Source organism: Camelus ferus, chromosome 22 (genome assembly GCF_009834535.1).
Source record: "Camelus ferus isolate YT-003-E chromosome 22, BCGSAC_Cfer_1.0, whole genome shotgun sequence".
NCBI classification, from domain to species: domain Eukaryota; kingdom Metazoa; phylum Chordata; class Mammalia; order Artiodactyla; family Camelidae; genus Camelus; species Camelus ferus.
In genome coordinates, this window is record NC_045717.1 from 18,280,932 (window position 1) to 18,307,104 (window position 26,173).

The window sequence follows — 26,173 nt, forward strand, 5'->3', positions numbered from 1 at the left end:
CCTTTCCCACGGTGTCATATAATTGGAACTATATAGTATGTAACCTTTTCAGATTGTCTCCTTTCACTTAGTAATATGCAGTTACAATTCTTTCATGTCTTTTCATGGCCTGATAGACTATTTCTTTTTATCACTGAATAAATTTCCATTATCTGGATGCACCACAGTTTATTTATCCATTCACCTACTGAAAGACATCTTGGTTGTTTCCGAGTTTTGGCAATTATGAATAAAGCCGCTATAAACCCCTGTGTGGAGGTTTTTGTGTAGACGTAAGTCTTCAACTCCTTTGGACAAAAAGAATGGAGGGCAATTATTGAACCATATAGAAAAAGTATGTTCAGTTTTGTAAGAAACTGCCAAACTTCTTTCCTTCCTTCCTTCCTTCCAAGTGGCCGTACCAGTTTATGTCTTTTTAATATTCTATATGATGAAGTGGGAAGTATGCCTAAAGCATTTTTGCTGCATGTTGGAGTACAGTGACAGCTGTCTCCAGGAAAAAACACTTCTGTGATTATTTGAATTGCAAGCTGAACAAGCCACTTTTTTCATGGAATGCCATTTTTAAACAGACAAACCTCAGTTACTCCAACATAGATATTTGGTAGACATTTTCACACAAATGAAAGAAATGGGTCTGCCACTTCAAGGAAAAGAGCTGATGGTATTTGTTGTCAATCATAAAATTTGAGCTTTTAAGTGAAAGTTAGAATTTTGAAAAACTTCTGTTCACCCTGTGATACTGACAGCTGTCAACAGTAAGAGCCTTTTCTGGTATCAATGGTCATGTTAACAAATGTTACTTCTTGATATTGAATAATAGAATGTGTTAATATTTGGATGATCTGTGTAATTCAGGAACAAATATTTTTCAAATGTCTAGTGCATGATGTTTTGAAATCATACATGGGTAAAAAGATGCACTCAGTGGATTTGAATGTTAATGGAGGACAAAAGGTTCCCTGGACAGTTTCAGATCGCCCATTGCAACTATCCTTTACAACGTGTCAAGGAGAGTCGGGGCTGTGTGTACAAAGAGTTGGAATTGGGGTGGCTGCTCCCTGTCTGTGTGACCTTGGTCAAGTAACTGAACCTCTCTGAGAGCCTGTCCCCTCATCTGGAAACAAGGGTAGTGATAGTTACCGTATACGAATGTGTAGATATAAGTAAAAGAGCCTGCCTAGACTAGGAAGTTGCCATCAACAACTGCTTGACAATAATAACAGCAAACATGCACCGGCTTTTTATCACACGCAGAGCTCTGTTCTCAGCTCTTAAAAATGGCAATTAGCTTTCAGAGGCGGTAGGAGATGTTGGAAGCAACCAACTCAGTGCCATTTGGGAAGAAAAGCAAAATCGACACTGCCCGGGGTACCCTAAAGAGAGCAGAGAATAATATTAATTACAATACTAATAGCAATGATTCGTCTCCCATTTGCACAGTGCTTCACGCTGCACGGAGGATTTCCAAGCTCCCGCACGTTAATTTTCTCAGCTTTAATTTTCCGTGGGGTCGGCAGAGTCATGTCCGCTGTTTAAATGGGGAAACCAGGCTCAGAGAGGGAGAAGGGGTGGCCCAAGCTCACACAGCGGCCGAGTGGCCGAGGATAGAATGTGCACCCAAGAGGGAGAAGCGGCGCAGCGGAGCCCACGAGGTGGCTGTTACCACCCGCTCAGGCCCGCCGAGGATGCGGGCGCGGGCCCGGCGGCGCCAGGGCCAGGTCCCGGCGCCCTCCAGGGACGTTAGACCTCGGGAGGGCTCGGGAGGCGGCGGGAGGCGGGGGTTCGGAGGCGCGGCTCTGAGCGCGGGGCGGGGGCTGGACGCCAGAGAGGCCACCCACCCATCCTACCCCAGGATCCCCTCCCTCCGCAAACACGCGGTGCCCTTTCTCCCGAGCGGCTGCGGAGCCTGGGCTGGGCGCGGGGGAGGCGGGGGGCATCCCGGTGGGGATCCCGCCCCCCCGCTTCGGCCGCTCGGCGCCCCCACGCCCACGTGAACGCAGGGCCGGCGCGGGTCCCAGCCACGGCACAGCGCGTCCCGGCTCCGCGCGGGTGCCTCCGCCTCTCAGTCCCGGAGCCGGCGCCGCGCGGTCTCTGGCGGGTCCCCACTGCCCGGGCCGGGCGCTTCGCGGGGCTCCGGCTCCTGCATCCGGGCGCAGCGCGCAGGCCGAGGGCGGGCAGGCCGCCGCCGCCGCTCCCGGCGCGGGTGAGTGGGCTCTGAGGTCCGGGGCAGGGGGATCCGAGGCCGGCTTGGCCTACGCTGGGGTCAGGTGGGTGGGGCGCACCCCCCCTCCGCCCACGTTCCTATCTCTCCGCTGCTCTTTGTCTCAGCTGCTGCCCCTTAGAGCCGTCGCCTTCTCTCACCTCCAGGCAGCCCTGGTGAGTTTCCTATCGCCTTAGGTACCCCAGGGTCTTCCTGTCCATCTCCCCCTCTTCTCATCCTTCCTACCCCTCTATCCGTGGCCTCTGCTTGTGGGCAGGTCTCCATCTCTGCCGGATGCCTGGTCCCTTTCCAGGGCTTTGTTCTGTTCTCTATTAGAGGGTTCATTCCTCCAACTCTGGAGGGACCTGGGTGTGACTGAGACTCCGGTCACCGCTGCAGGGAGCTGAGTCCGAAGTTGTGTGCGGTGGTGATGGGGTGTGTGTGTGACTAAATTTATGAGTAGGTTTGCCTTTCCAGAGAGGTGTGTGGGGCTGAATGTTTAAATGTGGGAAGGAATTTGGATGTCTGAAGTTTTGAGTCTTGTGTCCCAAGTTGTGTGTGTGTGTGTGTGTGTGTGTGTGTGTGTGTGTATGTATGTGAATTGCAGAACTGCCACTGCCCGTATGGAGTTTAATTTACAAGGAGTGTTATGCAGGGGTGTGAACGGGTGTGTATATGGGGTTGTGTATCCGAAGATGAATGTGGGGTTGTGTGTCCGATAGTGTGCGTGAATGTGTCAAGTGTGTGTTTAGGAATCATATGATTGATGCTGTTCAGTGGAGTTGCATTTTTTTAAATGGAAATAGATCAGGTACAATATTATGTTACAGGTGTACAGTATAGTGATTTGTAAATTTTAAAGATTACACACCATTATAGTTATTATAAAATATTGGGTATATTCTGTGTTGTACCTCTTAGTCCCCTATCCCTACATTGCCCCTCCCCCTCCCTCTCCCCGCTGAAAACCGCGTTTGTTCTCTCTACCTGTGAATCTGTTTCTTTTTTATTACACTCACTAGTTTGTCTTAAATTTTAGATGCCACACAGAAGTGATATCATACAGTATTTGTCTTCCTTTGTCTGACTGATTTCACTTAGCATAATACCTGGAGTTGCATTTCTGAAGGTGTGTGGGGTTGTATGTCGAACAGTTCTGTGTCTGCGTGCGGTTGTATGTCCATTGTCCACAAGAGGTGTGTGAGGTTGTATGTTTAAGCGTGTGTGTGTGTGATGTGTGATGTATGTGATTTCCTTCTTTTTTCCGCCCCTCCCTCACTCCTCAGGCCAACAGAGTATTGAGATAAAATGTATGGGAAGCATCCTCCTTTGCCCACTGTAGTTTGCTTCAGCTTTAGAACATAGGCGCTCCTTCCGTTTTCCCCTTGGCTCTAAGGGAAGGGTGGCTGGCACATCTCATCACATCTAAGAGCCTGGAGGTTGGGAGAACCAGGTGGGAGACCCATCTTTGAACCCCTGCAGGCACTGGGGGCACTAGAAGGGCCATTTCCTGAGCAGGAAACCTAAGAAGCAGGACCAAGATGAGCCCTTGGATCAGGAGATACTAGAGAAGAGAGAACCAACAGTGAGGGGAGAAGCCCCTGGGGGTCCAAGAGAGACTGAGAAAAGCCCAAGTGGAGACCAAGATCCTCGGAAGACCATTTCAAGTCAAGTATTGCTTGGCAAGTAATGCAGACAAGACCAAGCAAAATTGATGGGAAGACATTCTCCCACATCAACAGTTTCCTCTGTCCTCAGTCGTGTGTCTGTTGGATTCTTGCTGTTTATTAACCACAATTGGCATCTATTTCATGCTCACCAGGTGCTGTTCTAAGCATCACGTGAATCGGGCCATTAAAACCTTGAGAAAGTGACCAGTTCCTGCATGGCAGAGTGGGGTTTGAGATAAAGAGCTCATGTACGCTCTTCCTTTAGGCCAGGGGTCTGCAAATTTTTCAGTAAAGGGTCAGAAGGATTGTACAGCCACCCATAAAATCTCTGTCCCAACAACTCAACCCAGCCATTATAGTACAAAAATAACCATTAGACGACAAGTAAGGAATGAGTATGGCGGTATGCCAATAAAACTTTATTTACAAAAACAAGCAGTGGGCCGGATTTGGCCTTGGGACTATGGCTTGTTTATCTCTGCTATATACTGTATACTATTTCTTGTAAGGAAGAGACAGGAAATAGACAAAACTAGCTCTGGAGTTTTTGTAACTAGTTTGGATCTCAGCTGAACACTCCCTAGGGACCTATGGGCAGCTTCGCACTATTGCTTGGTGACTGGGAACATACATCCTTGAGGGGAGGGAGAAATTTCACATTTTCTGGGTAGCCTGTGGACCCATGTCTGGGATTTTTCACAGCCAGCTGAAAGACACTATTGTGGTTTCAAGTAACAGATCCTTAGGAGTTGGGGTTTGACATTGGGAACCAGGACTTAAACCTGGAGGAAGCAGGGTCTGGAAAGCCAAGGCAGCTGCCCCATCCCTGGGATGTGGGGAGAGTGGAAGAGGACAGGGAAGATAGTGATCTCACCAAAATCTAGGGACTTACCTGCTGGTGGAACTGAGAACTCTGACAGACTCCCAGCCTGATCTGGATGGATTCAGGGCTTGGGGTAGAGCTGGAGATGGGGGTGAGGAGGGGTATCTGAAGCCATGATCCCTCAGAGAGTTGCCGGAGGACACCAAGTTCCCCTTACACGTGCAGCAATCTTGGACATGGCTGAATGCAAAGAGGAGACAGGAAAGTCTGAAGTTAGGGAGTCAGTGCCTGGCACCCCAGAGTGACTCTGAACATCACATCCATCCATCACATCAAAGAAGGATCTGAAGATTTGAAGATTTGCAGAAGTACTTCAAAGATGGATCCTGAAGAACCACTGTGGTCAGGAATCATCACCATTTCTATCCCAAGGCGCTCCCCGGCCCCCCACTCCCATGCATCCTGTTGCTCACTTGGGCATTCACACAGAGCAGCTACGTTTATTGGGCACGACCTGTTTGCCAGGCACATGCTGATTTTGTCCCTGTGGAAAGCCCACTTGGCAGCACCTGTAGTCCAGACACCAAACCACATTAATTTGGGGGCCTAGCCCCGAAGTGCCTTGTTTTAAAGCTCTGTAAGCAATTGGTGCTCAGCAAAGGCTTGTTAATTTTGAGTTGGGGCAGCCCTCAGTTGTTTGTGATGATCTAGTGAAGTAAGGAGGGGGCTGGAGTCAGAGAATGACAAAAGACACCCCATTATATTGTGATCTATTTCTCTGTATCTGCTTAGCGGTGCCTGGGAGTGATTCTAGAGACCTAGATCCTATTCTGCCAGGACATGACCCTTGAACCCTTGGCAGCGTTCTCAGGTGGCACATCCCAACAGACCGACATCACCCCTTCCCCATGCCCAGACACTCTCTGTGTTCCTCACCAGCTTCTTCCATCCTTCCCCAACTCTACCCACATCCTTCTGTCCCATCCCTCACCAGGCCCGGGCCCTTCTGTCTCCCGCAGATAGACAATGAGTAGCCATGGCAACAGCCTGTTTCTGCGGGAGAGTGGCCAGCGGCTGGGCCGGGTGGGCTGGCTGCAGCGGCTGCAGGAGAGCCTGCAGCAGAGAGCGCTGCGCACGCGCTTGCGCCTGCAGACCATGACCCGCGAGCACGTGCTGCGCTTCCTGCTCCGGAACGCCTTCATCCTGCTGACTGTCAGCGCCGTGATCATCGGTGAGTCGTGTCGGAGGGGCAGGCTCTGCCCCTGGAGGGCGGGGACTTGAGGGAAGTTCCCACATTTCCTCCCTCCACTTATTTCCACCTGCACTCGTTCACCATCCCTCCGCCCTAGGACACACTCGCACAAATGGGTGCACACACTCCTGCCACACAAACATACACACATTTTTATGCATGCACAAAACTTAGAGGTGCAAACACGTGAACTCATACACGTACTTGCATATATATTCCAGAATTTACACATTCATACAAGCACATGCATTCCTCTGCACACGCAGTGGCACACATGTACTTAAGTACACGTGTACCCCCATGCTTGAAAATAGTGGTGTACACATGCAAGTCACACCTATATACACACATAGGAAAAACATGTACACCTCATGTATATGGGCCCTCATATACAGGCACAGGTACATATACACAGATGAACACACACTGTCACATATACACGCATATGTGCACATGGATGTGTGCAGACATTTACACGCAAACTTACACACATTTCAACAGTCACACATAAATTCATACATTCCACAGTGTACCAACAAACACACACACTCATGGAATATTTCTCTTTCTCTCATTGCCATCCATACACACCCTTCTTGGGATGGATGGCCTCTCCTTGGGGCTCAGTGACCAAATTCAACTCTGTGGACACCTCATTTTGGCCCTAGGGGTCAGCCTGGCCTTTGCCCTGCGCCCGTACCAGCTCAGCTACCGTCAGATCAAGTACTTCTCTTTCCCTGGAGAGCTTCTCATGCGGATGCTGCAGATGCTGGTGCTGCCGCTCATCGTCTCCAGCCTGGTCACAGGTGAGAGAGCCCAGGCTGGTGTTGGCCCCAAGGCCCATCCCAGAGTCCGGGCTCAAACCTGGAGCCAAGGCTGTTCCAAGCATGGGACCACCTCCCCAGCTCAGGCCCTCAGGTGTGGAGTGTGTACCTGGCCCTGAGTCCTTGGCTAGAGCCCGATCCCTGTCAGACTCGGCTTCCAGAACCCACATGACCCACTGCTTATCTCAATAACTTCCCTGTGCTCTTCCCTGGAGGTGAAGTACCAGCCTGCTAGGGGCTCAGCACCATCCGAGGAAAGGAAGGCTGCACGGGGCAGTCCAGGAGGGTAGCTGGGACACGCTGTGGATGGTCAAGGGGTGCGATGTGGATGAAGGTGTTTACGATGAAGGTGACAGGATGGTGGGTGGAGGGTGGGGTGGAGGTGCAGATGGACTGGGCGGGGGTTGGCAGACTTTTTCTGTAAAGGGCCAACTAGAAAACATTTTCAGCTTCAAGCGCCATGCAGTCTCTGTTGCAACTCTTCAGTTCTCCTGTTATACAAAAACAGCTGCAGATTAGTACGTAAACAAATGGGCATGGCTGTGTTCTAACACGACTTTATTTATAAAAATGGGCAGTGGGCCAGATTCGGGTGGTCGATTGCCAGTCTCCAGATTTGGGGACGGGGATGAAGACAAAGGCATGACAGAATGATTTCTTGGGTTGTGTTTTCCTAGAAGCAGAGCCTGGGATGGGGGTATTTGCACAAGCAATTTATTGAGGGATAGCTCTAAAGAGAAGCCTATGAGGAAGTGAGGTGAGCAGGATGGGGCAGGGAAAGAAGCTAAGTAGAAATGTGGGTTCAGAAGAAGGCTGACCTCTCAGCCTGATCCCATGGGGAGCTTTGGAGCATGAGCATCACAACAGAATCATTCTCCCCAACCCTGCCTCCATCTGAATCAAAGGAGCTGGCCTTTTGAATCCCTGTGCCAATCAGTCATAGGTCTCCCATGGGACTTTTGTGAGTAAGTTCCTATTCAAGAGACTTTGGCAGCATGCGCTGTTAGCAACCAACATGCTCAGCAGTGGAAGGAAAGGCATATCAGTCTGGTAAGAGGTGTCTGGATAGGGCACCAAAAGTATCTACTACAGACAGTGTATAGTGAGGTGGGTGGGAGGGAGGTGTGATCTTGGGGTGGGTAGTAGGATGAAGAGAGGAAAGCAAATGAAGTTACGGTGCAAAATAAGGGTCAATAGAGGTTGGAGTGGGGGCTGAAAATGTCAGCTTGGAGTAGAAGAAGGAAGGTTAGTGTGTGGTGTTTGGGGTAAAGGATGGAGTGGAAGAAGGTGTATTTGGAAAATAGACTGGGGGTTGGAAGATGATGATGTGGATAGAAGGATGGCGATGTGAGTGCTGGGCTGAGGCATAGGAGGAGGGAATGCTTAGTGGAATGATTGTGGCGGTGTGGGGAGGGTGGACCAATGGATGGGAGAGTGGGTGGTGGGTTGTGGACAGGGCTGCTTGGGGCTGCACCACTTGTCCTCCAGGTATGGCGTCCCTGGATAACAAGGCAACAGGGCGGATGGGGATGCGGGCAGCTGTATACTACATGGTGACCACAGTCATCGCCGTCTTCATTGGCATCCTCATGGTCACCATCATCCATCCTGGGAAGGGATCCAAGGAGGGGCTGCACCGCGAGGGCCGGATCGAGACCATCCCCACGGCTGATGCCTTCATGGATCTGGTCAGGTGATGTCCTTTCTAATTTTGATGGGTATTCTGGTCCTGCATGCAGTAGCCTATACTCAAGGGGAGACTAAGGGGACAGGCTGACCCAGCCTGGACATGTGACACTCAAGTTAAGCCTAGTTTTACTGGTAGCCATTTTCTGTCCTGGAGCCTTGCACAAATCCTCTGAGAGCAGCTTACTCCTAGGATATGATCTTTTGACCCTTAGGCTAGGGAGGCTATAATTACAGCATCTTGGGATGGGCTCAGGACTGGTGGTGTTGACCTGCTGTTCCCAAAATCCACTGGAAGGTGAACTATTTGCTTAGAGTAGCAAGATTTCGCCTGCCAGAATCAAGGCTGGCCATGGTTCTACTCTAGTCACTGACTTTGGAGGAACCTAGCATTGGAGAAGTTCAGGAGCTCTGTGTGTGTGTGTGTGTGTGTGTGTGTGTGTGTGTGTGTGTGTGTGTGTGTGTGTGTGTGTTTTGAGACATGCCTGGCACATGTGTGTGAACTGAAGTCCCTGAAGTGGCTTAGAGTCCTACTAGAGGGCTCAGACAGAATTTGGATTTGAGGTCCATCTGCACCCCTTAGCAGCTGTGTGGCTTTGGATACCTACATAAATTCTTTGTGCTTTGGCTTCTTTGCATGTAAAATGGGACGCCAGTAGCACTCACTTCTAGGGTTATTGTGGTGTTTAAATCAGATCACATAGGTAAGACGCTTAGCTCAGTGCCTGGGCTAGAGTCGGGATTCACATGTTGGCGGCCATGATCACTGTTGCTACTGTTATTACTCTCATCACCCTAGATTCTCTTCCAAGGTCTAACCACCTTCATTCATCTGATGTTTCTCTGCAGAAATATGTTTCCGCCCAACCTTGTGGAGGCCTGCTTCAAACAGGTCAGGGGGAAGGACACAGTCTGATCAGGAGGTTTGGAGGGTTGGAGGAGCTTGCTACTGAGTGAATGGTCCAGGAGTGAGGGGTGGGAAGAAGGACCTGACAGAGAACCATCTAGGGACTTTTGGAAGAGGCTGAAAGAAAGACTGGGCTTCCTATTGTTGTGGTGATCAAGGGAAGGTTAGAGAGAAGGACTTCTGCCAAGGTCTGCCTGGGGATGGTACTGAGGGAGGAACCAAGGCTTCTGATTATAGATGGTTGAGGAGACAATCCCCCAAACCTGTTTGACCATTGCCTAGGGAGCTAGTGAAAAATGCAAAATCTATACATATTTCTCTTATTCATTAGTTATTCAGTCCCTCACTTATCTACTTATCCACTCAATCCACTATGCATTGGTCAAATCATTCATTCAGGGAATTGAATAAGACTCTTCAGAGTGTAGGAGCTAGGAATTAGTATTGTAAAGAAATATCTCTAGGAGATTCTGATGTATCTGCTGAATTGAGTTTGGGCCAATATCTCCATATTTCAGTTTAAGACGCAGTACAGCACGAGGTTGGTAACCAGGACCCTTGTGAGGACAGATAATGGATCTGAGCCAGGCACCTCCATGCCTTCTTCATCCTCCATGGAGAATGAAAGCAGCCTCCTGGAAAACGTCACACGGGCCTTGGGCTCCCTGCAGGAGGTGCTGAGCTTTGAGGAGACTGTGCCTGTGCCTGGCTCAGCCAATGGCATCAACGCCCTGGGTCTTGTGGTCTTCTCTGTGGCCTTTGGGCTGGTCATCGGCGGCATGAAACACAAGGGCCGTGTCCTGCGGGACTTCTTCGACAGCCTCAATGAGGCTATTATGAGGCTGGTGGGCATCATTATCTGGTGAGTGCTGGGTTGTGATGGGAGGGGATGGTGGTAATGGTGCACGGGAAGGATGTTGCCAGCGCTGAGAAGTCAGATTGTGGGGCAGCTGCTGAAGTGGTTGTTGGGACCACTTGGCCAGTCATTTATATATACATTGGTTAATTCACTCACTTATTTATTCACTCATTTGCTCATGCATTTATTCATACCTTTCTGCGGTGATTTATTCACTCATTGACTCCCTTGTTCATCTGATTTATTCACTCATTTATTCATTTAATACTTGTTCTTCCATGCATTATTCATTCACTCCCTAAATTATTTATCCATCTATAAATTCTTCTGTAGATTGACCAAATTGTCCATTCACTCATTTATTAATTTGTATTCATTCTTCCATGCATTGGTTCACTCATCTTATCATTCATTTATTCATTCTTCTGTGAACTGGTTAATTCATTCATTTGCTCATAAATTCATTCACAAACTCATCCATGCATTAGTTAATGCATTGATGGAATGATTGATTTCCTAAGTCATTTATGTATCAGACTGATTCTTTGACCTATCTCTACATTTCTTATTCTCTCATTCACTTAGTCAGATATTCCCTGCATTCATTCACCCATTTGCTGAATACACTTATTCATTCACCCACCCATTATTCATGTCTCATTTGCTTATTTTCTTACTCATTTATCCACTCTCTCATTATTTCATAATTGATTGATTCACTCATTCTTTAAACTGCTTCACCCACTCAGCAGATATTTTCCCAGGCTGACTTTGTTTTGAACTCTGGAATACAGAGATACATTGAATTTAGTCCTTGTCCTCAAGGACCTCACAAAGTCTTGGAGGAGACAGATACATATTAGATGAATATAATACAAGGTGGAAGGTTCTGTAGTCAAGAGACATTAAAAAATTATAGGGAAGTAAGCAGCCAGTGAGGGATATGCAGTGAGCTCTACCTGGGAAGGGGGGGAGGAAGTCATGGAGAATTCCACGTCTGAGTTGGGCTTTAAAAGGTGAGTAGGAATCCAAGAAGACGGGAGAAAGGAAGAGGCACTTCAAGCAGAGGGGGTAGAACATGCAAAGCTTGAAAGAACCTGAGTTGTTTGGAGAACATCGAGGAGTTGAAGAAGGTGGGAGTGTAGGATAAGGTGGGAGTCGTGGTAGAAGATGTTAACAAGGCTGTTTGGTCCCAAACTGGGGAAGAATGTACATCATCCCAAATAATTTGAAAGTTGCACAGGGTGCTAGAGGCTACACTGAGAGCTTGGAAAAGCAGCTGAGGGAATTGGGAGGGGAAGCTTATTAAGGATAAGCAAGAAGATTGAAGAGAAGTATTGAAAGCTCAACTGAACTGGGAACCATGAGTTTATAGTCTTATCATTGGCATGTTTGGGAAATTAGCCTTATGTGCCAGGTAGCTGAGACTAGGAGGAAGATGTCATGTGCAATTGATCAGAATTGAGGAATTTTGCAGAAGATGAAAGGGAAGGATGGAGGTGAGGGAGTTGGGAAAGGAGTTTGCAGAGTATTCATAGAGGTAGTTCTAGTGCTGAAGACAACTCAGCAGCCACCCACCAGGGGCAACCCCGAGCCCAGCGTGGGAAACACAGGCGCGGCTGGCGGAGTCCCCTGTATCCTCACTGCCACAACCTTAGGTTGGATTTCATCGTTTCTGACCCAAGCTATTGCACCAGTTTCCCATGTGATCCCTACCTCTTCCAACACACCCCCATGACACCACCAGGTGTAGACTTCAATTTCTAAAGAGAGAAATAAGAAATGAAGCCTGGTGACGGGTGAATTATGGCACTGCTGGCAGAAACTCACAAAACTAAGCAATGGGCTGGTTTGTGGGGAAAACAAGCGAGCCCCTGATGAATTTACTTCTTCTGTCTTCTCTACTGTCACTTTTCACTCACTGCCCTAGCCACACTGGTTTTTCTCTCTGCTCCTCCAATACTCCTAGCTCATGTTTATCTCAAGGTCTTTGCACAGTGCCCACAATACTCCCCCCTCAGATATACATGGTTCCTTGTCATAATTCAGGCCTCAGCTTAAATGTCATCTCTTCAGAGAAGCCCTCCCTGACCACTCATTCTTAAGCAGCCCCACTCAATGACTCTCTTTTGCAGTTATCGCCACTTGAAGTTTTTAATTATGTATTTCTCTGTGTATTGCATATCTTCTCTGTTAGAATGTAAGCACCATGAGGGCAGGGACCACGTGACTGGAACATAATGGGTGCTCAATAAATACTTGATAAATAAATAAATAAATACTAGATAAATAAATAAATAAATAGATAGTTTGGGAAAGCAGGCTGTTGGAGATGTCTGTGGGAAATCCAGGTGAAGTAACTTGGGGCTGGCGAATGAGTGAGAATATACAGTTACAGGAAAGAGTAAATAGGGGCACACAGGTCACAAATGTAGAGTAAAGAATTGGGAGCAGAGAATAAGGGAAGTGAGAAGCCCAGAGATAGGGAGTGTCTGTGCAATGTCTAGGGAAGGAATGCTGAAGACAGTGATTATTTGGGGAGACTTGAATGGGGGAGTGGGTGAAGGGGGACCTTATAAGAGTGTATGTCTTGGAGCTGTAGGAACTTTTCTGCTCTCTGAGGGTGGGCTGTGGGTAAGCAGGAAGAGAAGCTGGGATGTGTTTGTGGGATCTAGCCCCATTTATTATTGTGTGGGGAAGGTTGGAGTGGAGTAGAATACTGTATGGTTGGGGAGTTGCCTTGCTCCAGGGTCTATGTGGGGGGAGCCTTGGGGATGCTAGTTCCAGGCTTGTAGGGGAGGTCATGAGGAAGGCCTGACAGGTGTCTGGCTTGGCCCAGGTATGCACCTGTGGGCATCCTGTTCCTGATTGCTGGCAAGATCCTAGAGATGGAAGACATGGCTGTCCTGGGGGGTCAGCTGGGCATGTACACCTTGACCGTCATCGTGGGTTTGTTCCTTCATGCCGGTGGCATCCTGCCCCTCATCTACTTCCTCATCACCCATCGGAATCCTTTCCCCTTCATTGGGGGCATACTGCAGGCCCTCATCACTGCCATGGGCACGTCTTCCAGGTACGGCCTTGTCCCCCACCACTGGTACCCTTCCTAGGTTCATTCTTTGTCTTTCTCAGGCTCTCCCAGGAGTCCCGCCCTTCCTGCCACTACAGAACCTCATCTGGGCTGTATGGGAATGTCAGGGGCTCTTGGAAGTCTCCACTTGCTCAACATCTAGGCACAAATCTTTGTCCTGGGCTGGGTCTCCTGACTCTTTGTTCTCTGTTTTCTAGTTTCTCCATTTAACATGGAGGGAGAACCAACTGCCAATTTTGGGGTTAGGACAAAGTTTCCAACATGCCCCATGTTCTTAGTCATTTTCTAGCTCAGAGGGTCTCATTTCCCCTTGAGATGACCTCTGGGAACTCTCTTGGCTTCTTCCTTTTTTTTTTTTTTTTCGATTCAATGGGTTAATAAAGAGCTCCCCTTTGCCCCATCATCCAAATTCAGAATGATGTGAGAAATATTACTAGAGCCAACCAGATGGAAGAAAAATATCATTTTTTATTGCTTACAAAACACTGATTGGGAAATGTGCCTTTTGATCTGTGGCCAAGTAGGATTGGTGCCATTGTATCCCAGAATTCAACTCAAGTTGTTGCCACAGATGTGGACACCAAAGGATCCTCTTTGTGGGTCCAGGCTTCTCACTGGATGACATGAAGCTGACCAGACAGAACCCATGTTTTATAGACCAGTTGATCCCAGGTGGGGAGAGAGACCTAGAAGTTTAGTGTAACTGAGGTCACTCCCTGAGTGAACATGGAAAGTGGGGAATAGGGGTCTTCTGTAACACCCTCTCTTAGCCCTGATGTGTGGGAGCTCATAAGACCCTTAGTATCCGTTCTGGGAGTGAATAGTTAGAGCAGTGGCATGAACCAATGTCTAGTGAGTAGGCTTAAACTATTGAATTTAAGTGGGTCAAAAGACCTTCAGCCTTGGGGACCGCATTGCTGTGTGCTTTCTGTGTCAGGAGTCCCTCTCCCCCATGCACGGCTACCAGCTTCTGAAATGTCATATGCCTGCCATCTTCCCCTTCCACTAGCCCCCACCATGTCTCCCAGTGTTCTCATGGGGTGGCCTTCCCTTGGCCCATTGCCACCCCGTGTGCTCAGCCCCTGGGGCTCTCTCCCCCAGCTCTGCGACACTGCCCATCACCTTCCGCTGTCTGGAAGAGGGCCTGGGCGTGGACCGCCGCATCACGAGGTTCGTGCTGCCCGTGGGGGCCACCGTCAACATGGACGGCACTGCCCTTTATGAGGCCCTGGCCGCTATCTTCATTGCCCAAGTCAACAACTACGAGCTCAACCTGGGCCAGATCACAACCATCAGGTGAGCAGCCCTTGGGTGTTTCCTGCCACAGGTGGGACCGAAGAAGCCATCAGCTTGGCCGAGGAGGAGGGAGCTACGGCTGGAGGTAAAGATGTTGGAGAGGGTATGTGGGAAGGGTCTAGTCACCCGTACTGGAAGAGGTTAAAGGTGAGACTTTGCAACCTGAGGCTGATGTTCAGGTCAGTTCTTCTTTCACATGCTATTGTGATAGATCCTTTGGTCCAGCGTTTTCCAAAGTATGGCTGGTGCATCCTAATAACTGAGATTCTTGTTATAAATATGGATACTGGGCCCCATCACCCAGCAGTTTCAATTTAGTCATTCTAAAAATAACAGCAAAGATTATCATCTCCTTCAGCTCTTTGCTCCAGTGTCCCCCTTTCAGGGACGCATTCCCTGAATATCCTATTTAAAACTGCATGTCTGGACTTTCTTGGGCTGAAACATTTCCCCTTAGAACCATGTGCCTTAGTATATATTTTACTTATTCATCTTGCTTATTGCTTGCTCCTTCCCCCCGCCACTAGAATGTAAGCTCCATTTTGAGCAGGATTTTTTTTTTCCTATGGGAATTTGTTTTAGGTGTTTAGCACATGGTAAATGCTCAATAAATATGAGTTGAAGGAGTGAATTTATTGAAGGCTCTGTAAACAGTCTTGTGCAAAGTGCCTCTGTGCCCATTAGTTTGATCCTCTTAAGACCCCATGAGGTGGATAGAATTATCATTATTGTTTTAGAGGGTAAGAAATGGAAGTTGAGGCAGGTTAAGTTACTTGCCCAAGATCACATAATAGGAAGTGGTGGGTTCTTGAACCAGTGTTGTTAACTGCAGAGCGCAGGATGGGAGGAGGGATGGATGGGGAGTGGGAGGAAGGAGCATGCATTTAAGGAGCTGGGCTGGGAAGCAGGGGTACCTCTGGGCAATGGTGTGAGATTCTCCTGCCCAGGTGGAGAGTGTGAGTCAACAGACTCTACCTTCTTCTGTCCCACAATCAGCAACCTCTTGATGTCTTCATGTGGGCATGAAGCACTTGGAGTTCATGGGGCTGTGGTTCTCTATTCCCCGTGGCCCCTGAAACAGGTCTCATAAATACTGGGTATTGGAGGCTAGCCTCATGTCCAATCAGCCAGAAAATATTTATTGTAGTAGTATGCCCAGGATCTGGGAATATAGCTGTGAGCAATACACTCACGGTCCTGTATTAGGTCTGTTTGGAAATCAGATGACACAGACAATTCTGGATTTGGGGAAGGCTTCATTGAGGGTTTTCCTCATGGCTTGGGCTCCTGGTAGTAAGGACTCTGCACGGACTCCCAACAAAGGCTGACTGGGATGTGCTGGACACAACTCTCCAATGCTCTAATCTTGTGCAGGAATTTTTTGAAAGAAAAAGAGATTCAGTGTGACTCCTGCGCTGAGAGAGACCCAGGGGCCAGTTTATTAGATTGTCTCCATATCCTTAGGAAAAACAAACTTGGAAAGATTTGCAGTAATTTTGTGGGTGTGGGTTTGCCTTTGTTGGTTCCCTCCTTGCCCAAATATTCATTTGGTATCTACATGCCAGGCATTGTGCTTGGCACTTGGAGGACCTAAAGAGGTGAGAGGCATGAACCCTGCTTGGAAGGAGTCCCCAGTCTATAAGAGGGACCACAAATAAACTAAACATTCCCACGTGGTCTGCTAAGTGCTGTGTTGGGGAAGCCATGTGCTGTGGGAGGAGACACCTGACCCAGTCTTGGAGAGGAGGCAGTGAGTGAAGCTCTCATAGACAGGTAACACCAGAACTGAATGTGGAAGGAGGGATAGGACCTGGCCAGGTGGAAAGGAGGGACATGGGTAAAGGGAATCATGATATTTGAGAGCAGTGGATCTCAAAGTAGACCAGCAGCAGCAGCCTCTGGGAACCCGCTAGAAAATGTAAATTCTTAGACCTCACTGCAGTCCTAATGAAGCAGAAATTCTGGGATAGAGCCCAGCTGTCTGTATTTTAACTAACCTTCTAAGTGATTCTGATGCACAGTTAAGTTGGAGAACCACTAGGGGGCTCATTAAGGCTGGGGTTTAGAAGGAATGTAGGGGAGTAGAAGGACATGGGTCTGGAAAGATGGCGGGGGCAAGCTCAGGAAGCCCCCAGTGCCAAAAGTTCCAACCTAACAGCAGATATTTTTTAAAAAGTGTTGAATGCTTTCTAAAGGGCAAGTTCTGTGAGGAGACTGAGGGGTGAAGAAGAAAAAAATAAGACATGGTTCCTGAACCCAGGGAAGATCCAATCCAATGAAGGAAAAAGCCACACAAATGATGGTGATGAGGATGATGATGACAGTGATGGTGATGATGATGTTGATTATGGTGGTGATGGTGGTGATGATAGTGATGGTAGTGATAATCATGTTGCCTTCTACCTCAGGGGGGATCATCGAGGTTACTGGGTGTGAATGGACCCAACTTTCTGCTCCCACAACTCTAATGTATTGTGGTATATACATCCATCCATGCTTCCTTCCCCCTAATCTCAGTTTAAACTCTGTTCAAAACTCATTCCTCTGCCACCCCCAAATCTCGTTCCTCCTATCTTCTCACTCTGTCCCCCATTCTATTGCTTATTTGTATTTTCAACTCCATTGCCTCTACTTGACGTTTCTCTGTAGCATGTGAAGCCATGCTGATGTCTCTCACATATTATAAAAATAAAGACTTTATACCTAGAATGGTAATGATCTCAGGGAAGCTGGACTCCAGCGCCCATGCTCTTTAGTGGAGCATCCCACCCTCCCTGACAGCTATATGCCCCTCTTGGCTACGTAGGGATTGTGGATGAAAGCAGGTACCACAACATCACATAGCATAGTACAAAGCTGGCTTGGTTGGAAATACTTATAACTAGGGTCCCCAGCAGGATAGAGTGCTCTCTCTTTTTATAGGGGTTCTGAGAGACCACCTTGTAAATAAGGAAAACACTCTGAACTTGGGTCTCAATGTCTTAGGGGATGTTCAGGGATACCGCTTACATCTGGACCCTATGGCTAATACCAGTGCCTAGACCCCCAGAGGTTGCCACTGGGTCCTCCTTCAAACAGTCTTTGGTTGGGATATAGGAAGCCTTTTCTAGGGGAAACCAAGGATGCAGTGAAGATGATAGAAAATAATTTCAAAGGAACACATTTTTATTTGCTTGTCTGTCTAAGTTAGGGTCCCAGACATTGCAGTGGGCACTTTTCATGGGAAGCTTTGACATCTTTGGGAGTAGGGAAGTCATCAAAAAGGGTAAGGATTGGAGATTTTGAGGGGTGTTCTTAAATGGACCAGGGAACTGAGCATTACTTCTAGTTTTTTCCTGAGAGTCTATGGAAAGAGCTTTGTGGCAATGGCCAGCTTGAGATCCATCAGGCAATGCTTCAGAATTTAGTGGCAGATTGCGTTTGGATGGTTGGGGGTTCCTAGCTTGGACCAAATCCAAAACTTGCCCAAAGAAGTTTGAGTTGGCTTCTTGGATCCAGGTAGAATTACCTCATCCCTTTGAGAGCATGATGCCTGCCTCCCAAGGGCATGCCCGGATCACTGTTTATGCCAGGGCCAGCTCTTGGAAGAGATATTCTCTCTCACTTAGGATAATGGTAATAATCATTTTTGGGACCCCATTCTCAAAGTGCTGTTCTCTCTTGATGCTCATAATAACCCCTCAAGTGAGGTATATGTCTTTCATTCTATAGATGAAGAAGTGTAGGCTCTGAGTTTATGTCCAAGGGTGTATAGCTAATGAATAAAGTCTGCTGGACCCCAAAGTCCATTCTCTGTTCACCAACCCAAGTGTTTGCTCAATCACTGTTCTGATATAGACATCATCTGGGTTAAGCATCCTGAGTAGCTCCAATGTTCATGATTATAGAATTTGGGAAGGGGCTTCAGAGGTCACCAGGAAGAGGGGCTTCAACCTCAGGGCCCAACACCTTTCCTGGCAAGCTCAGTGGTTTTATAATTTTTCTTAGCACACCTGCTTGGCATCTGAATTGATGCTGGAGCTAAAATCTAGCCTACTTCTTGATCTGGTCTGACCCTCTACTTAATGGTGGACCACCATCTTTTTTGTTTGCTATGTGTCTTACCTTTAGTTTTCCCAAACCATATATATGTAAATGTATAATTTTTTAAAAATTTACTCAACACTATAGACAGTTTTTTTCTTTAAACTCTAAACTTGGCCCACCTTCCAGAGTTCCATTCCTGGCGACTGGACCTGTCTATACTGATCTGCCTACTTCTAGTCTATGCATACACAGGAAACTCAAGCTCCTGTTTCACAATTGCTGCCTGAGTTGATTCTTCTGCCCTCTTTCAGCCCCCAGAGGCAGCTGGTTAAATCCCTACTCTTGCACCTGCAATATTAGTTGTTTGAACCTACAAACATCCATCATTGGGTGGATGGTCCAACCAGATCCCAACCAAGGTCGAGGGGACCTATTTGTATTGGCATTCAATGAAAAACACTCTGGATTTGCTTTCTATTTGGGGGAATTTGATTTAAGGTTTCCTGGGGAACTGACTCCTTCCCTTCTGTTGTGTCCCTTCTTACACTGCCTCATCTCTCCCTTCCCTCCTTCTGCCTCCCTGTGTTCTCTCTCCATGTGCAGTATCACGGCTACAGCAGCCAGTGTTGGGGCTGCTGGCATCCCCCAGGCAGGTCTGGTCACCATGGTCATTGTGCTCACCTCGGTCGGCCTGCCCACTGAAGACATCACGCTCATCATAGCTGTGGACTGGTTCCTGTGAGTGCCTGCAGACTCTGGTGCTATGTCTCCTTGAACCCTCTGCTTTCCCTGCGAGACTCACTACCCACGGTCTCTCATTCCAGCAAGGACAGACTTCTAGAATTTTAGAGTGAAAATGAGGCCTTGGAAAATACTACAAGCCATTGCCTTTGGATCCCAAATTCCATAGTTAACCTTGGGAAGCAGGGCAGGGAGGAGATAAGCCATGAGGGCTTTACCCATCATCCAGAAAATGCCTGTTACACCCGTTTTATATAGAAGTCAGAAAAAGATGATCCATGGAGGCAGCGTGGCTTGCAAAAGTTTTTAAAAAATTCTCAACTTTTAAAAACATATACTTTTTTTTTACATATAAAAGTCTGGACTTTTGTCCCAACATGGGAACTGTCAGCTGGATCTGACTCCCATTCAGATGGTCTCCTGGGCTTATTTACTCACAGTGGTTTCCTTCCTCATCCAATGTACTGTTCAGCTCATGACCCCTAATTTTCTGTATCAGATGATTACATTTTTTTAAAAGAATTGCATTGCTAAAGTCAAACTTGAGCATGTCAGAGGTTGGTCCAACCAGCATTAGTTAGGAGGGGAAATGGAGGACAAAGAGAGGGAGGGACCTGTTTGGGTTTATGCGGTTGTGGATTGAACTGAAATGTGAGCCCCAACTCCCAGGCACAAGTAGTCCCCCGCTGCTTCACCCTCTTCTCTGCGGAGTTCCTCAAACTTTGACTAAAGGCAGCTTCTCTCTTCCCCTTCCCTCCCCAGTGACCGACTTCGCACGATGACCAATGTGCTGGGGGACTCTATCGGAGCAGCTGTCATTGAGCATTTGTCACAGCGGGAGCTGGAGCTGCAGGAGGCTGAGCTCACCCTCCCCAGCCTGGGGAAGCCCTACAAGTCGCTCATGGCGCAAGAGAAGGGGGCGTCCAGGGGACGAGGAGGCAACGAGAGTGCCATGTGAGGGCCCCCAGCTCTGCCGTCCAGAGGGAAGCAAAGGGGCCCGGGGAGGTGTTCCTGGGGAAGACCCACTTCCTGAGTGACTGTGCAATGAACACACATCTTTCCAGCGTGTTTGGGGAAAAATGACATAAAGGAGCAGGACTGAAAAATGTCTAAGGTGTTTGTTTCTCTCTGAGCATATGCTGAGAATTTGTGGGAGGGCTGTGAGCAAGGCAGGGGAGGAAATGTTTTCCCTGGGATTGGGGGTAAGGGAAGCTTCAGGTTCAACAAGGTGAGGGATCAGCTCACGTTCCTCAATTTCTCAAGGACTGGTGGAACTGTAGAAGGTAAAGGAAAACCACTGTTTCTCATAATAAAACCATATCCATGGCCTCTGTGTCGGGGGTCCCCAAGATCACCTTCAGGCTCGATGATATGATACAAGAACTCACAGAACTCGAAAAAGCTGTGATGCTCACATTTATGGTTTATTGCAGTGAAATGACACAGATTAAAATCAGCAGAGGCAAAAAGTGACTGGGACAGGGGCCAAGAGAGACCAGGTGTGAGCTCCCAACTCTGCTCTCCCAGTGGAACTGCATGGACAGTACTTAATTCTCCCAGCAACGATGGGTCACAACACGTATGAAGCCAACCAGGGGAGCCCACCTGAGCCTTGGTGCCCAGAGTTTTCATCAAGGTCTGTCACATAGGCGTTGGGTACCCTCTGACCTGCATGACTCATTCTTTACTTCCCTCAGAGGTCAAACTAATACAGCACTGCCCAGGGCCCCAGGTGAACAAAAGCAGGTATTCACCATCAGCTACACTGTCAGCATAGGCCACCTGGCTTGGCTTAAGGCCCTAGGTAAACAGAAAGACTTTTTTTCTGGCAGGATAGTCCAGGGGCTCAGAGATCGTCTTTCAGGAGGCTGTCTAGGGCCAGTCCTTTCTTTGGGTTGTGCAGGCTTTGAGCACCCCTTATTCTCTGTGTGAACCCTTTGCTTCAAACACCTGATAACTGGAAATAGAGGAAGTAGCTCCCATGGGGGTGAGTATTTGGGACTTGTAGCACCAGCTTTTGACGTTTTAGACCAATTGACTTGGACATCCCCGTGCTGGCCTCAGGGGGCTCTGTCTCCTTACTATATAAGGGTGGACCTTGGCCTCTTAGCATTATTTTCTTGCAGCCTAATGAACCAGGTGGGACATTATATGAGACCTTGCTAAAGGTCTGGGGAAAACACAAGTTAAGTGAACAGAGAGTAACATGATTCTAGTTGCCATGTGTATAACTCAACTTCATGACTCTTTTGTTCAGGAAACATGACATTAACTTTTTCTAAATCATATTAGGCTTCACTTGAGCATCCACCTCTCCCAAAGAAGGGAGGTAAATTCAGGCATGATTCACCTCATGTTTTAAGAAATTTGTGTCATTCCTGAAGACAACTGAGAAAATACCAGGTTCTATTCATGACATTAAAATGACTGATTACAAAGTGGAAAAGGGAACTCAAGATATAACTTGAAGGAAAATAGAGAGGGCAGTGAAGACCCAAGGAAAGTTATGCTTTAAAAACATGAATATTAGGAAAGATAAAAATATTAAATGAAGGAAATGGTCCTCAGTATTGTGCACCTAGTTACTCATGAGAGTCCTGCAAAGGTCCCAGCACTGAGAGGAGCTGCCCTGTTGAGGAGCCTCCCCAGGGCCCCCTTCATGTCCCTGTTCCTCAGACTGTAGATGAAGGGGTTCAGCATGGGAGTGACCATGGTGTACATTGCCGAGGCCACCAGCCTTGTCCTAGGAGATGAAGTGGCTGCAGAACTGAGGTAGACCCCAAGGCCTGTGCCATAGAACAAGGAAACCACCGAGAGGTGAGACCCACAGGTGGAAAAGGCTTTGTACTTGCCCCTGGCTGATGAAATTCTCAGGATAGAGGAGAAAATCAGAGAATAAGAAAACAGGATCCCAGAGAGGGGAAGAACACCTATGACAACAGTCACAAAATACTCCACTATGTTACTGATGAGGGTGTCCGAACAGGCGAGCTTCAGGACTTCAGGAAGATCACAAAAAAAGTGTGGGATATTCATGCTTCTGCAGAAAGACAGCCTCAAAAGGGTCAAGGTATCAAGCAGGGAGACCATGATGCTGAGGCACCAGGACCCCAGAGCCAGCAGCCTACAGAGCTGGGGGTTCATGATGACCATGTAGTGCAGGGGATGACAGATGGCCACGAAGCGGTCATAGGCCATCACAGTCAGGAATAAATTGTCCAGACATCCAAACACAATGAAAAAATATGTCTGGCTGAGGCAGCCTGCATAGGTGATAACTTTGCTCTGGGTCTGTATATTCACCAGCATCTTTGGGATGGTGGTGGAAGTGAAACAAACGTCAGCAAAGGACAGGTTGGAGAGAAAGAAGTACATCGGAGTGTGGAGGTGGGAGTCTGAGATGATGGCCAAGATGATGAGCAGGTTCCCAGTTAACGTGATCAGGTACATGGACAGAAACAGCCCAAAGAGGAGAGGCTGCAGGTCTGGCTCCTCTGTGAATCCCAGGAGGAGAAAGTTTCTGATTCCTGTTTGGTTTCTGCTTTCCATAAGGCTGCTGGGTTTGCCCAGAAAGAGGGAAAAAGCAATACAAAATTCACTCCAAGTAAGTATTCCCCAGTGACAGAAATATCCTGAATCCAAGCCCAGGGACTTCATGAGTCGTATATTTTGGCTTTCTTGGATGACAAATTGTGGTTATTGTTGCTGTCTGGAAACATTTTCTCTAAATTCAGTAGTTCTCAGATTGTGGTCCCTGACCAGCACCATCAGCATCCCCTGGGAATCTGCTAGAAATGAACATCTTTAGGCTCATCTGACCTACTGAGTCAAATACTCTGGGCGTGAAGCAAGCACCCTGTGGTTTAATAAGCCCACCTGTGAATTCTCTCTCTCTCTCACACACACACACGTTTGAGGAGCACTGCTGTAGTGCTTGCCTGCATCCCTAAGCAATCATCCCTTTCCCAGCATCCTGGATAATTGCTCTTGTAATTTCTGTTCAGTGCTTGTGGGAATGAGGAATTCCCTAACTCTAGGCAGATCTCCCAATCATTAAGAGGTTCTTTCATCATGCTGCCTTTCTGTTATTGCTATATCTTAAACCTCTGGACTTTGGGTGAATCTTCTGCTAAAAAACCCCAATATTATTATTAATCATCATTAACATTTCATTTATATCATCAATGTCCCTATATAAATTCAGTCAAAATTGAATTTCTAAAGATAGCATCCTAGTGTTTCTAAATACCGAGTTTTCCTTCACATACATTCATCTTTTTTTTAGCTTTGTTGAAGTATAATCAACTTACCAAAAATTGCATATATTTGATATATATATCTTGATAAATTTGGACATATGCATTCACCTCTGATACCATCACCACAATCAAGGTATAAACATACCACTTCCAGATATTTCCTGGTATTCTTTTGTGTGTGTTTTTTTGTGTAGTAAGAATACTTACAATCTATCCTCCGAATATATTTTAAAGGGTACAACACAGTATTATTAACTATATGTAGTATGTTGTGCATCAGATCTCTAGAACTTATTCATCTTGTATAACAGGAACTTTATACCCATTGACTAAGAATTCCCTATTTCCCCTCCCCACCAGCCACTGGCAAGCAACATTCTGTTCTCTATTTCTGTGCATTGATTATTTTAGATACCTTGTGTAAGTGGAATTATACAGTGTTTGTCCTTCTGTGTTGGGCTTGTGTGCACTTTCTAGATTTTCTTGTTAATTTTAAGATTTTCTCTAATATTTATATATCGTCTCCAAATAATACTAATTTACAACACCTGTTTATCTTTAGCTTTTATTGTGTTGGTATGAAATTCCACAACACTGTTCAAACTTATGTTAAGAGTTGGAATTCGTGTCATTCTTCCTTTCTTTCAAGAGAATAATTCTAGCATTTTATAACTTAATATGATGTTTATCAGAATTTAGGGTATAATCTGCATATAGCTTTATCAATTTAACTTGCATTTTAAAAATTCCTAGATACTGCGGCCAGGTCAGATTATGTACAAAAGTCATCCAGAAAGTCCAATTTCAAACCTCCCAGGTAACAATAATCTTGGAGTTTGATTTTGATATGGTCATTTATGCCTTGTATTAAAGATACATAAAAAATCTTTTCAGAGAATACATATGTGTGTATATGTATCTACATTCTTTCTCTAAACCTGTATTTTAAGATATATGTGCATGTATCTTGATACATGAGAGAGAAAAGGGGGTGGAGGGAGAGAGAATGAATGAGAATGAGACTAAGAATGGAGAAATGGACAGAAAAGGAATAAAGACTTAATAATCTTAATGGTCCCTGGGAGAATGTGGTAAAGAAAAGCTTCTTTGGTTTTGGTGACATTTCATGTGCTGTTATATTCCTTGATTTCCAGGGAAAATAATGAAGTAAAAATAAATTTATCCAAAAGTTAAAGTAGCAATATCTTTATAGTCTGAACTACATACAAATTGTACAGCCCAAGAGGGAAACAAGCAAAGGGAATAAACCAACGTGTCACAAAAGGATGTGTATAAAGTACAACGGGTATGAACTGAATGTTGGTCATTTTTAATATCAGGCAGCAAAGCTTGTTTTTCCTGTGCCTTTTTTGTATTTATTTTACGAATTGGTTTTTATATGATCTGATAGGAGACGAGGCAAGCCTCGATCTCCCTTTTCATATGTGACATATTCTCTTGGTTATTCTTGGGCTTGGATTGCTTTTCTGGTGTGTTCTATGAGCACACTTTGGCCCTAGCTCTGGTCTTTGCCCAACATCAGTGACCTCCACAGTCCATACCCATAAACCTACACACGTCGTGACGGTTCCAGCCTTTTCACTGAGTAACTTTCTTCACATCAGGTATCTGAGAATATTGTATTATACACACAATTCGTTCATCGTGCTCTGTCTTCTCAATTTTAATGCTAGATCCAAATATGCAGAGACTTCACCTGTTTTGTTATCTTTGTATTTTTACCGAGTGTGTGAATATATGTGCACCTGTGCAAAAATAAATTTAAGAAAAATGAAAAGTTAGGAAATGAGAGGAATAACAAGGAGAATGAAACCAGGTTAAACAGTATGGTTCAAAACTGCTGTAAGCAGAATTGAAAGGAGTTTTGAAAGTTATCTGAGCAAGAGTTAAAATAGTAATAATTTTATGATATCAATGTGGATTAATTAAATTGACAATGACTTAGATGTAAAATAATATATAATATTACTAGGATATCTGGCATGTAGCACATGCTCACTGAGTATTGTTGAATGAATTAGGACTTAGGTCTCATTATATATGGGCATTTAATATATAACAAGATTGTATTTCAATTTATTTGGAAAGATTGAGTTATTGATAGAAGTTGGCATAAATGTTTCTATTGCAAAAAATGACACTCCTTCCCTCACTCAAGTATTTTACAAAAAATTAAAGCTTACCACCTCAGTGTGAGAGTAACCAACACATTTTATATGAACATCTTGAAATCTACATATAAAAATCTGTGAGTGGGCAAAAGTATCTTAAATAAGGTAAAAAACTCAGAAGTAAGAAAGTAGACATTTTTAACTAAATAAAATTTTAAAATTTTATGCCCAAAATGTGCCCCAAAGTCAATTAAAAATAATCATTTGTAAGAATTATTTGAAAGACTGATAATGTAGAAAAATGGGCATATAATATATGGTATATAATAGTAATAAGGAAATCAAAATGGTTACCAAATATATAACCTTTGCTCTCAGTATATAGTTTAAGAAAACAGCAAGAA

At 46.3% G+C, this 26,173-nt stretch overlaps 2 protein-coding genes across 2 annotated transcripts; one reads left to right on the forward strand and one right to left on the reverse strand.

Annotated features, from left to right (window-relative positions):
* The first annotated feature begins 5,719 nt into the window (after nt 1-5,719).
* SLC1A6 (solute carrier family 1 member 6) lies at nt 5,720-20,484 on the forward strand. The gene is made up of 9 exons (XM_006189382.3): nt 5,720-5,927; nt 6,617-6,754; nt 8,261-8,465; nt 9,308-9,350; nt 9,884-10,227; nt 13,064-13,297; nt 14,417-14,611; nt 19,241-19,375; nt 20,141-20,484. The coding sequence occupies exons 1-9, from the start codon at nt 5,723-5,725 to the stop codon at nt 20,334-20,336; spliced, it is 1,695 nt and encodes a 564-aa protein (XP_006189444.2). The 5' UTR covers nt 5,720-5,722; the 3' UTR covers nt 20,337-20,484.
* A 1,480-nt stretch (nt 20,485-21,964) lies between these two features.
* Nucleotides 21,965-23,328, reverse strand: LOC102523772 (olfactory receptor 7C2). Its single transcript, XM_014563202.2, has one exon. It carries the CDS (start codon nt 23,033-23,035, stop codon nt 21,965-21,967), a length of 1,071 nt encoding a protein of 356 aa, XP_014418688.2. The 5' UTR covers nt 23,036-23,328.
* Between the last annotated feature and the right edge of the window lie 2,845 nt (nt 23,329-26,173).

What these genes read in the sequence shown, in the direction of transcription:
- LOC102523772 (XM_014563202.2), bottom strand. Translation starts at nt 23,035, where the DNA reads ATGAAGTCCCTGGGCTTGGATTCAGGATATTTCTGTCACTGGGGAATA.
- SLC1A6 (XM_006189382.3), top strand. Translation starts at nt 5,723, where the DNA reads ATGAGTAGCCATGGCAACAGCCTGTTTCTGCGGGAGAGTGGCCAGCGG. An exon ending in TGTCAGCGCCGTGATCATCG is followed by an intron (nt 5,928 to 6,616) that starts GTGAGTCGTGTC and finishes TTTTGGCCCTAG; the next exon opens with GGGTCAGCCTGGCCTTTGCC. An exon ending in CTGGTGGGCATCATTATCTG is followed by an intron (nt 10,228 to 13,063) that starts GTGAGTGCTGGG and finishes GGCTTGGCCCAG; the next exon opens with GTATGCACCTGTGGGCATCC.